This window comes from Heptranchias perlo, chromosome 4, assembly GCF_035084215.1.
Source record: "Heptranchias perlo isolate sHepPer1 chromosome 4, sHepPer1.hap1, whole genome shotgun sequence".
In the NCBI taxonomy this organism is placed as follows: Eukaryota; Metazoa; Chordata; class Chondrichthyes; order Hexanchiformes; family Hexanchidae; genus Heptranchias; species Heptranchias perlo.
This window is the reverse complement of record NC_090328.1, coordinates 76,067,165-76,084,811: the sequence shown is the minus strand read 5'-3', so window position 1 is coordinate 76,084,811 and position 17,647 is coordinate 76,067,165. Positions and strand designations below refer to the sequence as shown.

The 17,647-nt window shown below is 42.8% G+C and overlaps 1 protein-coding gene across 5 annotated transcripts in view; it reads left to right on the top strand.

Annotated features, from left to right (window-relative positions):
* The window catches only part of agtpbp1 (ATP/GTP binding carboxypeptidase 1), a 399,257-nt gene that overhangs the window by 304,883 nt on the left and 76,727 nt on the right, over nt 1–17,647 (top strand). Inside the window, exon 28 of one of the 5 annotated variants that reach the window (XM_067983167.1) lies at nt 16,626–17,034. The exons of the other annotated variants lie outside the window; for them this stretch is intronic. Coding sequence (XP_067839268.1) covers nt 16,626–16,699 — 74 coding nt within the window. The 3' untranslated portion in view covers nt 16,700–17,034. Of the gene's footprint in view, nt 1–16,625; nt 17,035–17,647 lie in introns of those variants that run through there. 5 annotated transcript variants of the gene reach the window in all.

The window sequence follows — 17,647 nt, the reverse complement described above, 5'->3', positions numbered from 1 at the left end:
ATCCTGCCATGACACTAGGATGGGTGCCCCAGTAGTGCCCACCCTTAATATTTGAATAAGCTCATCCGTGGGATTTGCGACAGGGGTCAAAGTGAGGCCAGAACAGTGGGCAGAAGTTCCGTCCAATCACATTTCCGGTCACACAACGATTATATTTATTTTTGCTAAGCGTATATAAAGTTGGTGATAAATCAGTTTTACCCACAGTACACGCATCTATTTTTTCTCGCTGTGGAGTCTTCAATACCAGGCTGCATAATTAGGACCAAGATCCTCCGATTTCTGAACATCTGAAGTTCTAACACCTCCAAATCCAAAGCTGAAACCCAGAGCGGCTCAACTTTAGTTTAGTTGCTCCAGAATGACAGCCTCAAATCCGGAGGAGTTACACAGGATTTAATTAAGCTACCCAAGGCAGCATGGTGGCAAGTTTGTCAATCGACATCCTTACAGTGGTAGCACAAAGAGAAATTCATTTCATTCATACAATCCATTCCGGTGCATTGTCAGTGCTGTTGCCATCCATGAGGCAGTGCTAGCACTATGTTAATTATTGCTAAAGGAGAGCAATTTATTTCTCTTCCAAGAAGGCTTCATGCTGTCTTGGCAGTTTCTGAAGCAATGAAAAAGATTTACTTCTGAGACTAGATAATGTGGTTCATGCCCTACCGGTATTATGCAAAGGGAAAGTAACATCTAGGAGTGATACATTTTATTCAAAGTGTTCCCCAATGTCAATGTAAAGACATATATTTATCAAATTATTCTTTGAAATTTAAAAAAAAGTGGAACATTTCCATCCCAACAGAGACCTGTCATTTCAGGCCTCCTTCCGTTCATGCCCCTCCGAGGAGGTCGTTGAGAGGGAGAACCTGCCTGTGTCCTCGAGCAGGCATCCGTTCATATGGCTTTTCTCTATCTGTTATTTTAACTGAAGCATTAACCTCTTTGTTTAGATATTTAAAATAGCGGGGAGAGGAGTGTCGTACCAATCTGTTCGGTGTTTGTGCACTAATATCACCAACAGCTTATTTAACGGGAGCTGTAAATTAGAATAAAAAGAAAATGCTGGAAATCTTCACCCGATGAAGGGTGCTCACCTGAAAGGTCACAACCTCTCTTTTTTTCTCTAGAGATTCTGACTGGCTGCAACTTCAAACTGGGTCTGGTAGTTGATCCAGAGCTGCCAGAAACACATGCGACCTGCAAAGTATTGAATATTCCTTGGGGTAAACTTTAGCAGTTCCGGTGCAAAGCCTTCTGCCAGAGACGCTAAAAGTCGAAAATGGACCTTTTGTGTCGATAGAGTGTTTATAAAGGGTCAATCAAACTTTTTTTCTAAATGCCATGTGATATTTTTATACATATATAAGGCTAGGTATTGCTGTTGGCATATTAATGAACAAATGCTTAACATATTGGTTTGACATTCCTCTCTCTGCTATTTTGGCTGAGGTGTTAAACCTCTTTAAAATAAATAAGTTAATGCCTCAGTTAAAATAGCAGACAGAGGAATGCCAGATGAACACGTTAAGCGTCTATCCAGGGATCTCAAGTTTTTTTAAGCCGATATTTTGACATCTTTGAACATAAGGGCGATTCTGCAGAATCACCCATTTAAAGTACTCTCCTCTAGATTTTCCTTCTTTAAGCAATAAACTGTATACTTATGTGTTGTGCTTGGGAAATGAGGACAGACCTGCAAATTTAAGAATGACATATCTCTGGTCGTATCATTCAACCATACTGTTCTAAGTTCCGCTCTATGAAAGAAGCACACATTTTTATTCAATTGCACCGTATGAATTTTGTACAAAATGCCCACAAAAGTGTTATTCTGTAAATGAACTCTGAGTCTGGAAAATAGCTGCACTGTTATTTAATCTGGTGATGTGGGATTGCAGTTTTTCACATCAGTGCATTTTCTATCACAAATGAAAATGCTTTGTTTAGCCCATCAAAACACGTGGGGCAGATTTTCTTCTGCTGTTCTGCCTGCCCAATTTTGGGTGTAACCTGGGAGAGGGGGCTGGGAGAGAAATCAGGGGATGAGCCGTTCTGCTGGATCTCCAACACCTGATGCCACTTCTGGAATTTGTTGCCGAATTGATATCGGACATATAATGGCCTAGAAATTGGTTGACGCCAGAACGGGTAGGCCTGAGGCGCACCCGTTATTGGGCCTCGGGCCTCATTTACATCAGACGGCCGAGCAGCCTGGGGACCACCAATTTGCACCCGAAAAGAAAAGTGGAACAAAGGGAAGCCGTCAGCTGGCCAGCATCAGCCTCCTTGCAAAAGGAGAATTTATGTTAATGAGATCCAATGCCAAAATTCACATTGTTTGGGTAAGCTCTGCCCCAGCACACTCTATACCCATATACAATGGGTGAATTCAGGACTGAGAGCAATAGATTTTTGTTAGGTAAGGGTAGCAAGGGATAAGAAGCAAAGGCAGGTAAATGGAGTTGAGGTACAGGTCAGCTATGATCTAATTCAATGGTGGAACAGGCTCGAGGGGCTGAATGGCCTATTCTTGTTCCTACGTTTCCATGTTCCAATGAATTAGTAAGCTAGTGGCCTGGCCTGCTGTACTTGGCTTCTTAAAACTATCTTTCCATTCTGAAAGTACATTGCTAAATTGCTTGTTTTGAGGAGAAGAGATATTTTTCTCCTTCTATTAGGTTAATTTGATGTGGAGGCTGCCATTTTTGCTTATTTCTTTAATTTCTGTTGCAACCTTTCCTGTGGTGTTTTTGATTGAAAGTAAAGAAAGTATGAAAGATGGGAATTGCACAGGGTTCTTGTTGCACTCCATAATCTAGATGATGAAGACGAGTTCATGATCATACAGCAAATTTAGGGCAACTCAATTTTGCAAAGGGTGCCTCAAACAGGCGTTAGACACTTTGCATTTGCCAATAGAGAGCCTAACGCCCGGTTACAGGTGCAGGTCCTGGATGCCTCATTTTCTGATTTTACCAATATGGCGCACTTTGGGCACATAGTGAGCACACCTGCCTGTCATATTGGATGCTTCAGCATTTGACTTGTGCTCAAAAAATGGGCATGGCGCCATTGAATTTCTAGGCCGACGTGTTCATCACTTTCTCTGTCATAGAATCATAGAAAGGTTACAGCACAGAAGGAGGCCATTCGGCCCATCGAGTCCGCGCCAGCTCTATGCAAGAGCAATCCAGCTAGTCCCACTCCCCCGCCCTTTCCCTGTAGCCCTGCAATTTTCTTCCTTTCAAATACTTACCCAGTTCCCTTTTGAAGGCCATGATTGAATCTGCCTCCACCGCCCCCTCGGGCAGTGCATTCCAGATCCTAACCACTCGCTGTGTAAAAAAGTTATTACTCATGTCACCTTTAGTTCTTTTGCCAATCACCTTAAATCTATGTCCTCTGGCCCTTGACCCTTCTGCCATGGGAACAGTTTCTCTCTATCTACTCTGTCTAGACCCTTCATGATTTTGAATGCCTCTATCAAATCTCCTTGCAACCGTCTCTGTTCCAAGGAGAACAACCCCAGCTCCTCCAGTCTATCCACGTAACTAAAATCCCTCATCCCTGGAATCATTCTAGTAAATCTCTTCTGAGTGTGTACTATGGATTCTCGTCAGCCACATATAAAATTTAAATGGATGTTTCCTTTAATTTTTAGACATCTCAAATAGATGATACTAACTGACCTCGGTGTTCTGATTTAGGATTTATCCACCATTGAGGAACATCCTTTTCCAAATCTTCAGGTTCATGAAATTCAAACAGGATAAACCAGACAGTAAGAAAAACAAACCCAAATTGAAATGGAGTTACCTGGGATCTGTGGGCTGAAATACTAGGGCTCATGAGCTGCATAACTTGGACACCCAAGCACTAGGCTACTGAGGGAGCTGGAATTTTTATTTTGCAAAACATTTGGGTGAAAGTTAGACATTTTAGTAGGGAGGGATTAAATTTATTCTGAAGGTGTGCAAAAAAAAATTTTGCTTTTCACCAGCTAAAGTCTGAAAAGATTGAATCCAAGCAAACCTTTTCAGCACACCCCTCATTTACCTCCATCCATTTGTTGCTCTGTAAGCATTATACTGGGAAACTACTGGCCTCGGAGTTTCCTTCCCCAGGCCACATCGCCTCCTTTGTCACTGACTGTTTGGGGCAGGTGAACGCTCCATCCCCAACAAGGCCCCACCGGAACTGCCAGGGTCCTGGCCTAAACCCTTGACCGACTGCCGAACTCCCACAAGGCTTACTGTGGGTGTGCGTCGGAAAGGCCGCAAATTGCCAGCCAAAATGGAAGTCCTATTGAAAAATTGTCAGAAAGTGGAGTAGTGGAAATACAATACTGGCAAGGCAATCAAAGTTTCTCTATTTAAAAAAAAGATTCATTATATTGCATTTATACAGCACCTTTCATGACCTCAGGACATCCCAAAGCGCTTTACAGCCAATGAAGTACTTTTTGAAATGTAGTCACTGTTGTAATGTAAAGATAGACACTAATGTACGACTTAATTGGCAGTGCTTCAAAAACCTCCTTTTATAGTAAAATAGAAAAGTGTTAAACTGATCTTTTATTTCTTGTTTTATTTCTTCTTCCAATAACCCCCTGCCGCCCCCATTTTAATTACCCTTCCTCACAGATAGCTTCTATCCATCATGTCACCTCTTTTTGCTGGGTTCAGACTGTAGATTTTTTTTCACACGCTCCACAATTATTTCTCATGAGGGGCATTTGGAACAGGGCACAAAGCACTATGAATATAGAATCATAGAAAATAGGAGCGAGAGTAGGCCATTCGGCCCTTCGGGCCTGCTCCGCTATTCAAAATGATCATGGCTGATCGTCTAACTCAGTACCCTGTTCACACTTTTTCTCCATATCCCTTGATCCTTTTAGCATTAAGAAATATATCTATCTCCTTCTTGAATATATTTAATGACTTGGCCTCCACTGCCTTCTGTGGTAGAGAATTCCACAGGTTCACCACCCTCAGTGAAGAAATTTCTCCTCATCTCGGTTCTAAATGGCATACCCCGTATCCTGAGACTGTGACCCCTGGTTATGGATTCCCCATCCATCGGGAACATCCTCCCTACATCTAGTCTGTCTAGTCCTGTTAGAATTTTATATGTTTCGATGAGATCACCTCTCATTCTTCTAAACTCTAGTGAATATAGGCTTAGTCGACCCAATCTCTCCTCATACGTCAGTCCTGCCATCCCAGGAATCAGTCTGGTAAACTTTCGTTGCACTCCCTCCATGGGAAGGACATCCTTCCTCAGATAAGGCGACCAAAACTGCACACAATACTCACCAAGGCCCTGTACAACTGCAGTAAGACATCCCTGTTCCTGTACTCAAATCCTCTTGCAATGAACGCCAACATACCATTCACCTTTCTAACTGCTGCACCTGAATGCTCGCTTTCAGCGACTAGTGTACAAGGACACCCAGGTCTTGTTGCATCTCCCCTTTTCCCAATCTATCACCATTCAGATAATAATCTGCCTTCCTGTTTTTACAACCAAAGTGGATAACCTCACATTTATCCACGTTATACTGCATCTGCCATGTTCTTGCCCACTCACCCAACTTGTCTAAATCACAATGGAGGCTCTTTGCATTCTCCTCACAGCTCACATTCCACCCCAGCTTTGTGTCGTCTGCAAACTTGGAAATGTTACATTCAGTTCCCTCATCCAAATCATTGATATATATTGTGAATAGCTGGGGCCCAAGCACTGATCCCTGCGGTACCCCACTAGTCATTGCCTGCCACCCGGGAAAAAGACCCGTTTATTCCTACTCTCTATTTCCTGTCTGTCAACCAATGCTCAATCCATGCCAGTATATTCCCCCAATCCCATGTGCTTTAATTTTGCACACTAACCTCTTGTGTGGGACCTTATCAAAAGCCTTCTGAAAACCCAAGTACACCACATCCACTGGTTCTCCCCAATCTATTCTACTAGTTACCTCCTCAAAAAACTCCAGTAGATTTGTTAAGCATGATTTCCCTTTCATAAACCCATGCTGACTTTGTCCAATCCCATTAATGCCTTCGAAGTGTTCTGTTATTACATCTTTTATAATAGACTCTAGCATTTTCCCCACTACTGATGTTAGGCTAACTGGTCTGTAATTCCCTGTTTTTTCTCTCCCTGCTTTTTTAAATAGTGGGGTTACATTTGCCACCCTCCAATCTGTAGGAACTGTTCCAGAGTCTATAGAATTTTGGAAGAGGAAGGAAGCATCAGCTGGAGAGGGTACAGAACTTTCACTTGGTGTTACAATTTCCAAGTATACAAGAAGGCTCATATGAACAGAAAGGGCTCCTATTGGATTAATGTGCAGGTGGTGTCTGACCATAGAAATATCATGATACAAGTCAATACCCATTATTCAAGAAGCACCCGTAATAGTCCGTGGTGCCTACATTATTTGTAGGATCACATAGATTGGGCAGATGCAACTAGGAGACTAGGGCTATTCTCTGCAACCTTGATTGATGATCCCATTGACAAATCCCTGAACAGCAGCAGAATGTAAATGCAATGAGGTACATGCTTCCACCAGAATTAATATGGAGCACATCATTAAGATGCTTAAGCAAAAATTCTGCTGTGTGGATATTCAGGCAGCATGTGTCTCTATATAGCCCAGCAACAGTGTCCAAAATAATCAACATCAGCTGCATCATAATGCTGGAATTCAGCCTTCAAGGACAACCCGAGTGAGTGGGCCGGAACTTGCTCCGACCAGCGTGGCAAGGCTCTCTGCACCTCCTGTGGATAAAAAGTATGAATGTACTTACTGAGTGGTCCATGACATAAATTTGCTGGATTCTGAGACCTTCCTCAATGGTGCGTTCCGATATCAGTGCAAGCCATGTGCACATGGAAACACTGTGGGACTGCAAGCCCCAACCACAAGCAGGCAAGTTAAACTCATAAATTTAAAGTGACATTCCCTATGTTAGTCTAAAAAAATTAACATCTGATTATAAAAATGCAAGGACCTGATTTAATTTACTTAAACATACAAAAGTTTAAAAATTATATTTTTATTTTTAAATTTCTTTTAATGATCAAACATTTTTAAAATAAGTCCAAGGTAAGTAAATTCTGGGCCAATAAATGTGATAACCAATTACAAGCTTGTGGACCAAGGTTCTGCAGAAATTCAAGGTATATGTTGTTGTAGCTGGCTGTGGTACCAGGTTTCATGTTATAGTTACTCCGTTTATCATGTACTTTCCGTTCAAAGACTTAGTTGCAGGGGACTCTTGCCACTTTTAGTAAGTGACTGGCAATGGCATTGGCTGACACAGATGGTTGGGACTGTGCTAGTGGATATTGAGCAGCTTCCAGGCAATGGATGAGGCTCCAGCTTTTCTGACTTGAGCGAATAAAATCCATCTGTGAAATTGTCTCTTCCCAATGGGCTTGACAAGCAGCATCAACTGATTCAAGTCTGCAATATCTGGGTCATCAGATTCCTCGTACAGTTTCAATTGAGCAATGCATTCTTTGTCCAGGCATGGCATGTACAAAGGGCAAAAGCTAGGAGGGACTGTGGATTTTGTACATTCCAGAGGGCGCCACAAAGTCGTTTGTGAGCTTCCTCAATTGGGATGTAATGCCATGGGATAGTAACAATGATTCATTTGGCAATCACTGGAAACAAAATTCAGTTAGCTTTCCTGAAGTTCCATCTGGGTTTTCTTGTACTTTTGGTGAGTGATAGTTGCAGGCTGACATGGATAAGTGACGGTCAGTGTTGACAGTGTGGAAAGTCATCGAGGACAGTGCATGATGTTGGTTGTGGGTAGCTGTTGATTGATGTGACCCAGCAGAGCAGTTTTGAACCCATCTCACTGAGCAGATGGTTTTTGTTGTTTAGGGTCATGAATCAAGGCAAGTTCATTACTAGGTGCTGAACTTTGTAACTGATCACCCTCTTCGTTGGGTTGTAAGTATCCTATTCTGTATGTTGGCTAGATAGCTGGATGAGAAAGAGATGGAAGTGGGTTGTTTCCCCAGATTTACTTGGTGGCTTATAAACTTTTACAACCTTGAAACCACCAACTTGTATAACATCACAGTGATTAGTGAATAAAATGTGAGTTGCATCTATGAGATGTTGTTACAGACATAGATAGCTCGACTATGAAGTGTGTGACATACCAAGTTGAATCCATCAATAATGAAGTGACCAGCTTCATCTGTTGCAATGTGGGTTTTTTCAAGGCAAATTATGTCAACCTTGTGGTGGATAGTGATAATGATGATGATTGAACGCTTCTCCGCTGAAAGATACTTAACATTAGGTTGTAGGATTCTCAGTGCTGAGCCTATGTCCTGAAAGCCACCTGTCTGGCTGGAAGAGCTGTCCTTGCCGTTATTAGTCAGTCAATTGACCGGGATCTGAAGATTTTCTGATCTGGTCTGCTGGTTGCATCATTAGTTTCAACGATAAATTGATTTCTTGGATTGGGCACGACGAGAACGCTGATGCATAGCGCTCCATAGTCAGCAGCAAGCTACTGACCAATATCCCTCCTGAGTGTTTGCTATAAGATGCTCGAGTGACTGGAACTCCAGCGTATATTTCCAGTAGTTGACGCTGTGCTGAGCCCAGACCAAGCTAGTTTCTGTCATGGCCACAGTATTTGTGGTCAATGCACTTTGCATGCTATTGATGACAATGCTCTAGGATGGCATTAATATACTAAATAATAATAACCATGTTGCATTACTTTGCTATATCAAGTGAAATCATCATACAGCACGACAAAAACTAGGCCCATGGGCCAGCAGTAGCAAAGGAGAAGCAGGAAGAAACGGAGGAAGCAGAGATGCAGCCAGAAAGATTGCTGAGGTACTCCCACACTGATAAGAAGCTCATGCTGCTGAGGACAAAACACCTTGGGGACGAAATTGGGCCATGTAGTGCCCATTGTGTAGGCGCTACGCGGATACCTAAGCCCCGAAAATGGTGTCCGAGATGTGTACGCACACTTCCGACGAGAAGTGCACAGGCCGCCATCTTGGTAAAGGTAGTTGTGCACCTAACAAACACCGGCAGCATGTAAAGTAGGGAGATTATGACGTGAATCAGTGTGCAAGGCCGATTTGAAGCAGCCGGCGACATATTGGAACTCCACACTCCAACCAACGCACTGTCTTAACCTCGCACAGCTGAACAGGACTTAAACGGCATGAAGGACCCCCACCACCAGCACTTTTAAGGGGACCATGCAGGAGTTACAGGTTAGTTATTCCGACTGCTGGTACAATTGTACGTGTTTGTGGAAGTTTCCTATACTTGGAGAAAGTTGCAATATTATATAAAGTGGTCTGGCTGGTCTTGCAGTAGTTAGTGGCATTTAAACTAGTGTGCTGAACAGGATTGCTTCCAGACATGGGTGGCCTGCTAGGGCTTCCTCTGGGAATTGAACATGACTGGGAGAATGCAGAGAGGCCATGCAGAGCAGGACAAGCTGCTGGAAGAGGGAGGAGGAGGAGGCGCAGGACACTTAACAGGAGGCCGTATGCAATGAGGTCCTTCAGGTACCAATTCTCTTACTTCAACTTCAGGGACGACCAGTGCATCCGACGGCTGCGGTTTATTAAAGAGGTTGTGACTGAAATTTGTCAACTGCAGCCTCAGTGCAAAGACAGCATTGCTTCTGGCTGTCAAGGTAACCATGGCACTTAATTTTTATGGCTCTGGCTGCTTTCAGGCTGCTGCCGGAGAAATAAGCAACATCTTGCAGTTTGCAGTTCACTGCTGGATAAGGGAGGTCACTGAGGTACTGTTCGTACTCCGAAACAGATTCATCTAATTCCCTCTTGCCGGAGACAAGCAGCAGGAGCGAACATGGGGGTTTTCTCACATTGCAGGCTTCCCCATGGTGCAGGGTGCCATCCGAACTCGGCCATATTCATGAACAGAAAGGGATTCCACTCCCTCAATGCGCAACTGGTGTGCGATTACATGCAGTGCATCTTGCAGGTGAATACCCGCTACCCTGGCAGCAGTCATGATTCCTTCATTCTGCGGCAGTCCAACATGCCACCTATATTTCACCCAGCACAGCAAGTCAAAGGCTGGCTACTAGGTGATTAGGGTTATTATCCCCTCATGAAGTGGCTCATGACTCCGGTCAGGAATGCATGCACACATGCACAGCAGGCCATAAAAGCTATGCTGCCACACGGAACATCATAAAGCACATAAATACTATGGCTACAAGAGCAGGTCAGAGGCTGGGTATTCTGCGGCGAGTGACTCACCTCCTGACTCCCCAAAGCCTTTCCACCATCTACAAGGCACAAGTCAGGAGTGTGATAGAATACTATCCACTTGCCTGGATGAGTGCAGCTCAAACAACACTCAAGAAGCTCGACACCATCCAGGACAAAGTAGCTTGCTTGATTGACACCCCATCCAGCACCCTAAACATTCACTCCCTCACCACTGATGCACCGTGGCTGCAGTGTGTACCATCCACAGGATGCACTGCAGCAACTCGCCAAGGCTTCTTCGACAGCACCTCCCAAACCCACGACCTCTACCACCTAGAAGGACAAGGGCAGCAGGCACATGGGAACAACACCGCCTGCACGTTCCCCTCCAAGTCACACACCATCCCGACTTGGAAATATATCACCGTTCCTTCATTGTCATTGGCTCAAAATCCTGGAACTCCCTTCCTAACAGCACTGTGGGAGAGAACCTTCACCACACTGACTGCAGCAGTTCAAGAAGGCGGCTCACCACCACCTTCTCAAGGGCGATTAGGAATGGGCAATAAATGCCGGCCTCGCCAGCGACACCCACATCCCGTGAATGAATAAAAAAAGTACCAAGGGCTATCTCTTCAAATCTGCACAGCTTTTTCAAATTAGCAGGTCCCCCACCTGTTGCGAGGTTGAGATCAGCCTTCTCCTGGAAGCACACACAAGGCATCCAGATGTTCAAAATTGGCAAGGCGCCCAGGCAGCCACCCCTTGGGCCAGTGACATGTTTCTTTAGATGAACTAGTCCAATGCAGTCGGTGTGCAGGGTCTGGTGGCAGTGCAAGTTTAGAGCATACCGTTCAACATTTATATGTCACAGTGCAAGCTATTCGTGTGCTGTCCAAAAATTGTGCTCTGCAGCTTGTTTGGATGCTTCGCATGGTACCTGTCTGACGTGTTGTAACTTACATTTTGGTTTGTGCCATGTGCCAATATTAGTATACTTATCTTGAAACTCCTGATTGCATTAAACTCTTTCCTCAGTTCTATCCGGGCCCTCCAAATAACACCATCCTTCCTTGCTGCTCCTCCTGCATGGGAAGCTCCGATGCATCTTCCTGAAAAGGTTTGCTTCTCCCCACATTGCCACTTGGCACCATTGCAGATTGCATAAAGAAACACTCCCCACCACAGGCAGGCACAACCCTGAAATTGTCAACCACATAATTTTGAGGTTTATGGTTCATTGGTGGAGAATTCAAATTTCACTTACTTTCCTCAGGCAGTTGGAAGTTGCTTATTCTTCTATTGCTTGTGCTTGTCATTGCTTCTTCACATGAACACCTATTTGTATGATTTTCAGCAATGCATTTCGAGGTTGTTGGTGCAGTCTCTAAAGAGCAGTGATAAAAGATTGGGAGGAAGGCAAAAGCAGTTTGAGCTGTGGAGGATGGAGAAAAGTGAGGGAAGAATAGCATAGAGCAACAGTTTCTGTTGATGGGCTGTAGGAAGGTGACAGCATGAAGAGTCTGAAGTATAGTGGAGCTAGTAAGCAATGGGTTAATTGAGGAAAATGCCAGCCATTGCAGACAGTGTCCAGGAAGCACAAATATTTCACAAGATGAATAGCTACAGATTAGGCAAATGTGGATTTACTGATTCTATAATATAAAGTTCCAGATAGTGAATTGTTATAATGCTCAATTTACATCCCTGGACAATATTCCTTTTATAAGTCACTTGTGTTGTGATATTTAAGATCTGGTAACCTTGTACTTGTTACAGGAGTGGTCCTCCTGGCTCCACATCAAGGTAAGTAAAAAAATTAAAAACTCACCATTTGGTCGGCGGCCTCCAGTGGTCCCTTTAAGGACTGTTGATTAGGCCATAGAAGAACTTGAAAAACTGAGTGGAGCATGCCTTGCACATACCTGATCAATACTGCCGAATTTTATAGAGGGGTCGTGAAGCTACCTAAGTATTGCTGGATCCAATATGCCATTGGATGTATTCTGGAGCCGTTTTGACACAAGCCTTAGCCCGCGAAATTGGTGCTTTTTGCCCGCAATCTGCTTCCGATAAAGGAGCGGGACGGGGTCCAATTCCACCCCCATTATTTTTTATTTGAAAAGGTATAATTACAGTAGTCTTCAAATTACTGGAAAATGCACCAAATATATAAAAAAAATCAAAAATTTCTAGACTGGCATGCCCTAGTCTGCTCAAAGTAAATCTTGCTCATTCAGCCTCAAGAAATTTCTAAATCTGCTTTTGTTGTAAACTGCCATTTTTCCTGCAATAGCAATAATGAAATGTTGTGCGTATCTGCAGTGTAAGTTGCAAGTCTCTGTCCCACTGCACTTTTAGTGCAAATATCTATTTTGTGGTGTCATAGGACAATATTCATCTCTGGTTGTTGTCAGCTCTTTTGTCATGTCTTGTTTTTGCTAGTTTTCTAAGTTGACATGTATAGAAATTTTACAAATTGGACCCCCATGATGCAAAACTAATCATACCTCCACACCTGAATTCTCTAAACTCTAATTCGTAAAATCTACCTCATGGTTAGAAAGTAGCACTCTGCTTAATGCAGTGAATAGAAATAATACCCTATTATAATTCAGGGGGTTCAGGACCAAAACCCCAAGCAAGATTTTGCTAAAGGGTCACTCGCAGATCTATCATAAAGCAGCTCCATATGCTTTTTTTGTTTTAAACTTTTATCTTTCTTACACACATACATGTCCCAGAGCTGTTTGGCTCTGATCACAACCCCACAAACACATGAACTAGCAGGTCTGCTGAGGGGGGAGATCATTAGTGGCTCAATATGAGTACCACTCTTACTGTCTGATGTTTATCGTGCATATCATGTGTTCACTGTGAACTATTGTAGCTCAGCTGCTGCAGTTTAAAATTCAAACATCTGCTTAATGAATGGAGACGGAATTGATGCTTCCAAATCAAACCCTATTTATTAGGATGGAGGTGGGGGGAAAACAGTACGGTCATATTCATGCAAATAATCAAAGTGTTTTTTTTTGCTGGTTATGGTTTAGTCCTTGCCAAGCACATAGAAAGGAATAGATCCCTAAAATACATGACTCACAATACATGAGCCAGTTTCCTCCTCTTCTTATGTGGTGATATAGCAATAAAGCTGGTGTTTTTAGTAAAGCTGGGGACATTACACATACACTATTGTGTCTTCCTTAGCAGGGAGATACAGGAATTAAAGGATTGGTCCTTGAAACAATCCTGGAAAATCAGACTTTATTAATTCAAATCATGGGATGTTAATGCATTAGTTACTGGCGCTCTCCTATTATTTACACACTCAATGCATTCTAAGATTAGGATATTGGGGGCAATTTTCGGATGACTGATTCCATTGAGCGGGTGGTAGTCAGTGTGACCCTGCCCTCCGTCCAATGGAATCAGTCCGAGGCCAGACCTATTTTCATGGTCGGGCCTCATTTCCATAATGCCGGTGAGATGCGAGCTCACATGCACCACCGATTGGCACACGGGAATGGCACAGGAACCTACAGCCAGTGAAGGACTCCCAATTTAAATATTGAAATAAGGCCCCTGCCTGTTTTGGGTGGGAGCACTGGCTACCCATTTCGAGGATGTGGAGGTGCCAGTGATGGACTGGGGTTGACAAATGTAAAGAATCTTACAACACCAGGTTATAGTCCAACAGTTTTATTTGAAAATCACTTTATTTGAAAAGTGATTTTCAAATAAAACTGTTGGACTATAACCTGGTGTTGTAAGATTCTTTACATTACCCATTTCGAGGCCTGCTTGAAAATTGAGTTGGTCAAGCTTTGGGCAGCCTCTCCTCATTTTTCCTACCAAAATGCCTCACTTCACACTTCTCTGTGTTACATTTCATCTGCCATGTGTCTGCCTATTTCACCAGTCTGTTTATGTCCTCCTGAAGTCTGTTACTAGCCTCCACGTTGTTTACTACATTTCTGAGTTTCGTGTCATCTGCAAACTTTGAAATTATATCCTATATACCCAAGTCCAGGTCATTAATATATATCATGGTCCTAATACTGACCCTTGGGGAACACCACTGTATACTTCCCTCCAGTCTGAAAAACAACCGTTCACCGCTACTCTCTGCCTTCTGTCCCCTAGCCAATTTTGTATCCACGCTGCCACTGTTCCTTTAATCCCATGGGCTTTAATTTTGCTAACAAATCTATTATGTGGTATTTTATCAAATGCCTTTTGAAAGTCCATATACACAACATCAACCCTCTCCATTACTTCATTAAACTTTCTGTGGCGAGTTTAGTTTGTATCTACCACGTTAATATAGGAACTTCACACGTTCAACACATTTGAATGTTGAATTAGATAGACAGAGAGATGCTGTTTTCAGGAGCTATTGGCGAAGCGGCGCATTTCAGACAGCAACTTCCAGATTTTCACTTTTAACCGTGCGTCTGCTCTCGCCTGAAGTTGCTTTGCCATTTGTGCATAAATAACGGTGAGTGTCATTAGCCCCATCATTATTTTGACAGTAAATTCTGGCCCATTATTTCTCTCTTCAGATCTTTATTTTCTTTTAATGCCTTGAGGAAAGCAAATTTATTTGAAAGCAGACAAGGGAAAAAAATGGAATGAGCTCAGTTGTTATTCTAAGGAAACAAAAACAGAAAATGCTGGAAACACTCAGTAGGTCAGGCAGCATCTGTGAAGAGAACAGATAAGTTAACTTTCCATTCTGATGAAGGGTCCACACCCGGAATGTTAACATGTCTGTTCTCTCCACAGATTTGCCTGACGTGTTGAGTTTTTATTTCAGATTCCAGCATCTAGAGTTTATGCTTTTTGCTATTTTAAGGAGCTACTCGATTGAAGATAAAATCTTTACACGACAAAATTAAAGTCTCTCTTGTGATTTCACTAGCTCTTGCTATTTTCAAAAATTTCTATCAGAATGGCTTACAGAAGCATCACTCATACAAAATGCTCTATTCACAGCAATACAACTGCAAAGCTTTAGACAAATTCAGGGAGTAGTTCTCATTTTCTGTAAGGATTTCCCTCCACCCTGCTAGAATGGGATGAATGGGACTTCTGCCGTTGTTAGACAGCTGAGAGGAAGTATATTTCTGCGAGGTGGCATTTGTCCTGTCAGGTTTTCCATCTGTCTCTTCCTCCTCTCCCCTCTACCTCCAGTGGAATGCTCTGATGCTCTACAGTTTTGCAATGTACTTCAGAACTGAGACCATCTCTATCTTCCATTACATACCAGTAACAGTGCACAGTGGAGTGCACGAGTTGAGGACATACAGTTTAGAGGAAAAAGGAATGATCAGAGATTAATCTGTTTGTGGATTGTGTTGGAAGATGGATTTATCTGGGGAGGGGTGGAGGAAAGAAAATTCCTTTGATTTATGTCAGCTTTAGGTTCCTTCTATTATGCAGCTGCTGAAACAAATGATTGACAGAGGAGGCCTGTAAATGTGAATATTTGGAGAACAAATTTAATAAAAATGCACCTGGATCTTATTCACTTACTATTCATAGCACGTACAGCTGGAGTTACCTTCCTCTTTAATACATGCCGCATTATGCTATCCGGTTGATCAGTAAAGCTGCTTTTACATTTTTCTTGTGCATTGGTTTCCAATTTGCAACCAAAGACCAACTGTGGATTCTTTTAGATTGGCAGCCTGGAAGACCCATTTTTTACTGTGTCTTTATGACTCCTGCCCATCCTCCTGTGCCAGTAAACTCATCATTCCTATAACAACAGCATAATCCCATTAGTCACTAAAACTAGCAAAAGTCAGTGGGGTGTAAATTGCATCACACTGGCCTGCCAGCACGAACTGGGCGAAAGGAACGATCCTTGCGCCCGAAGTCCAAGGATTGCAATAAATTGGTCCTCAGGCTACATCTAAATATTCAGGCCAAGATGGAGGTGCTTGTCATGCCTGGTGGAAGTTTTGTGTAGCTGGGAGGAGCACTCCTGCTCCTCCTAGCTCCACAGAAATATATTTTAAAAATTCACTTACCTTTATGGTGGCAGCCACTAGCTAGGCCTCATCCATGTCCTAAAAACATGAGCAGAGCAAGCCTGAGGCCTGATCTACTCAGGGCAGCACAATTTCTTGTCAGGGTCCTTAAACAGGCGTTAGGCCCCTCATTACCATATGCAAGGGGCCTAATGCCTGTTTTAGGTAGTCACCTCAGACGTTTGAAGAATGGCCTGACCCAATTTTGGCACTTGTGTGGCGCAGGACATTGTGTCCCAAAATTGTTCCTTTTTGCGCTCATCTTACACCCATAAAATAAGCTCAATGAGGACTAATTTCTACCCCATTGTTTTTGATATTTTCCAGAATCACTACCTTCCGGAATGGCCAAAACCTGGCAATCTCAGCCATTAAGCATTTATCTTGGTGATGTGGGATAACACCATCATTTTCATCCATACATGTTTTATTTTAAATCTTTTAACCCTCCTTACAGTAGTATTTTTAGCTCAACTTATGTGTGAGTCCCAACCACCTACACCTTCAAGAGTATCTACATTGGCCTTGATGTCTAGGTAAGCTTTCAGTAATGCGCCCAGGATAATGAACAGAACAACCTCTCAATTAATTGTTTTAGCTCCTGGAAATTATTCTGTGCCTACATGGGAGCTTTCTCTCATTCTGATGACAATATCAAAACCTTGTTTTAGGTTTAAACTGTTAAATAAATTTGCTTAACAGAAGATGCAAGCCAATAAATAACTGATAAATATAATACACACATATATAATTACAGCAGGAATCCAACTCTTCAAAAGGAAAACAATAAAAGGTGCTATGCTATTTGTCTGTAAGTAACTTTTATATTTGCAAGTGTTTTTTTTCTTGTATTCTTTGGCCTGTCAAGGACCTCTTGCTCTCTCCAATTTTCCAGTCAGCAATCAGGCTTCCCCCAGACTATTTAAATGACTCCATCCCCACAATTTCTGTTGATGGCCACAGGCAGCTGTGAATCACTATCAATCACAGCACAAACCTAAGTTAGAACTACTGCATCTCTTAGGAGGGGCCATTTGAAGTACATTGCACAACTCCTAACAGTCATCCAGTGTTTCTTTTCCTTCAAATAATATGGGTTCTGTGGCATGCTGCACAATGAAGTTATCATGGCTGCTTCCTGAGCAACGGGCAGTTGAAAAAACTGTCTGTAATCACCAAGCATTGTTCTGTGAATTATAAATGCGATTTCATTTCGAGGATTTCATTTCCAACAACGTTCACCTGAGGAAGGAGGAAGCCTCCGAAAGCTTGTGAATTTAAAATAAAATTGCTGGACTATAACTTGGTGTTGTAAAATTGTTTACAATCCTGAACAATAGCCATTGATC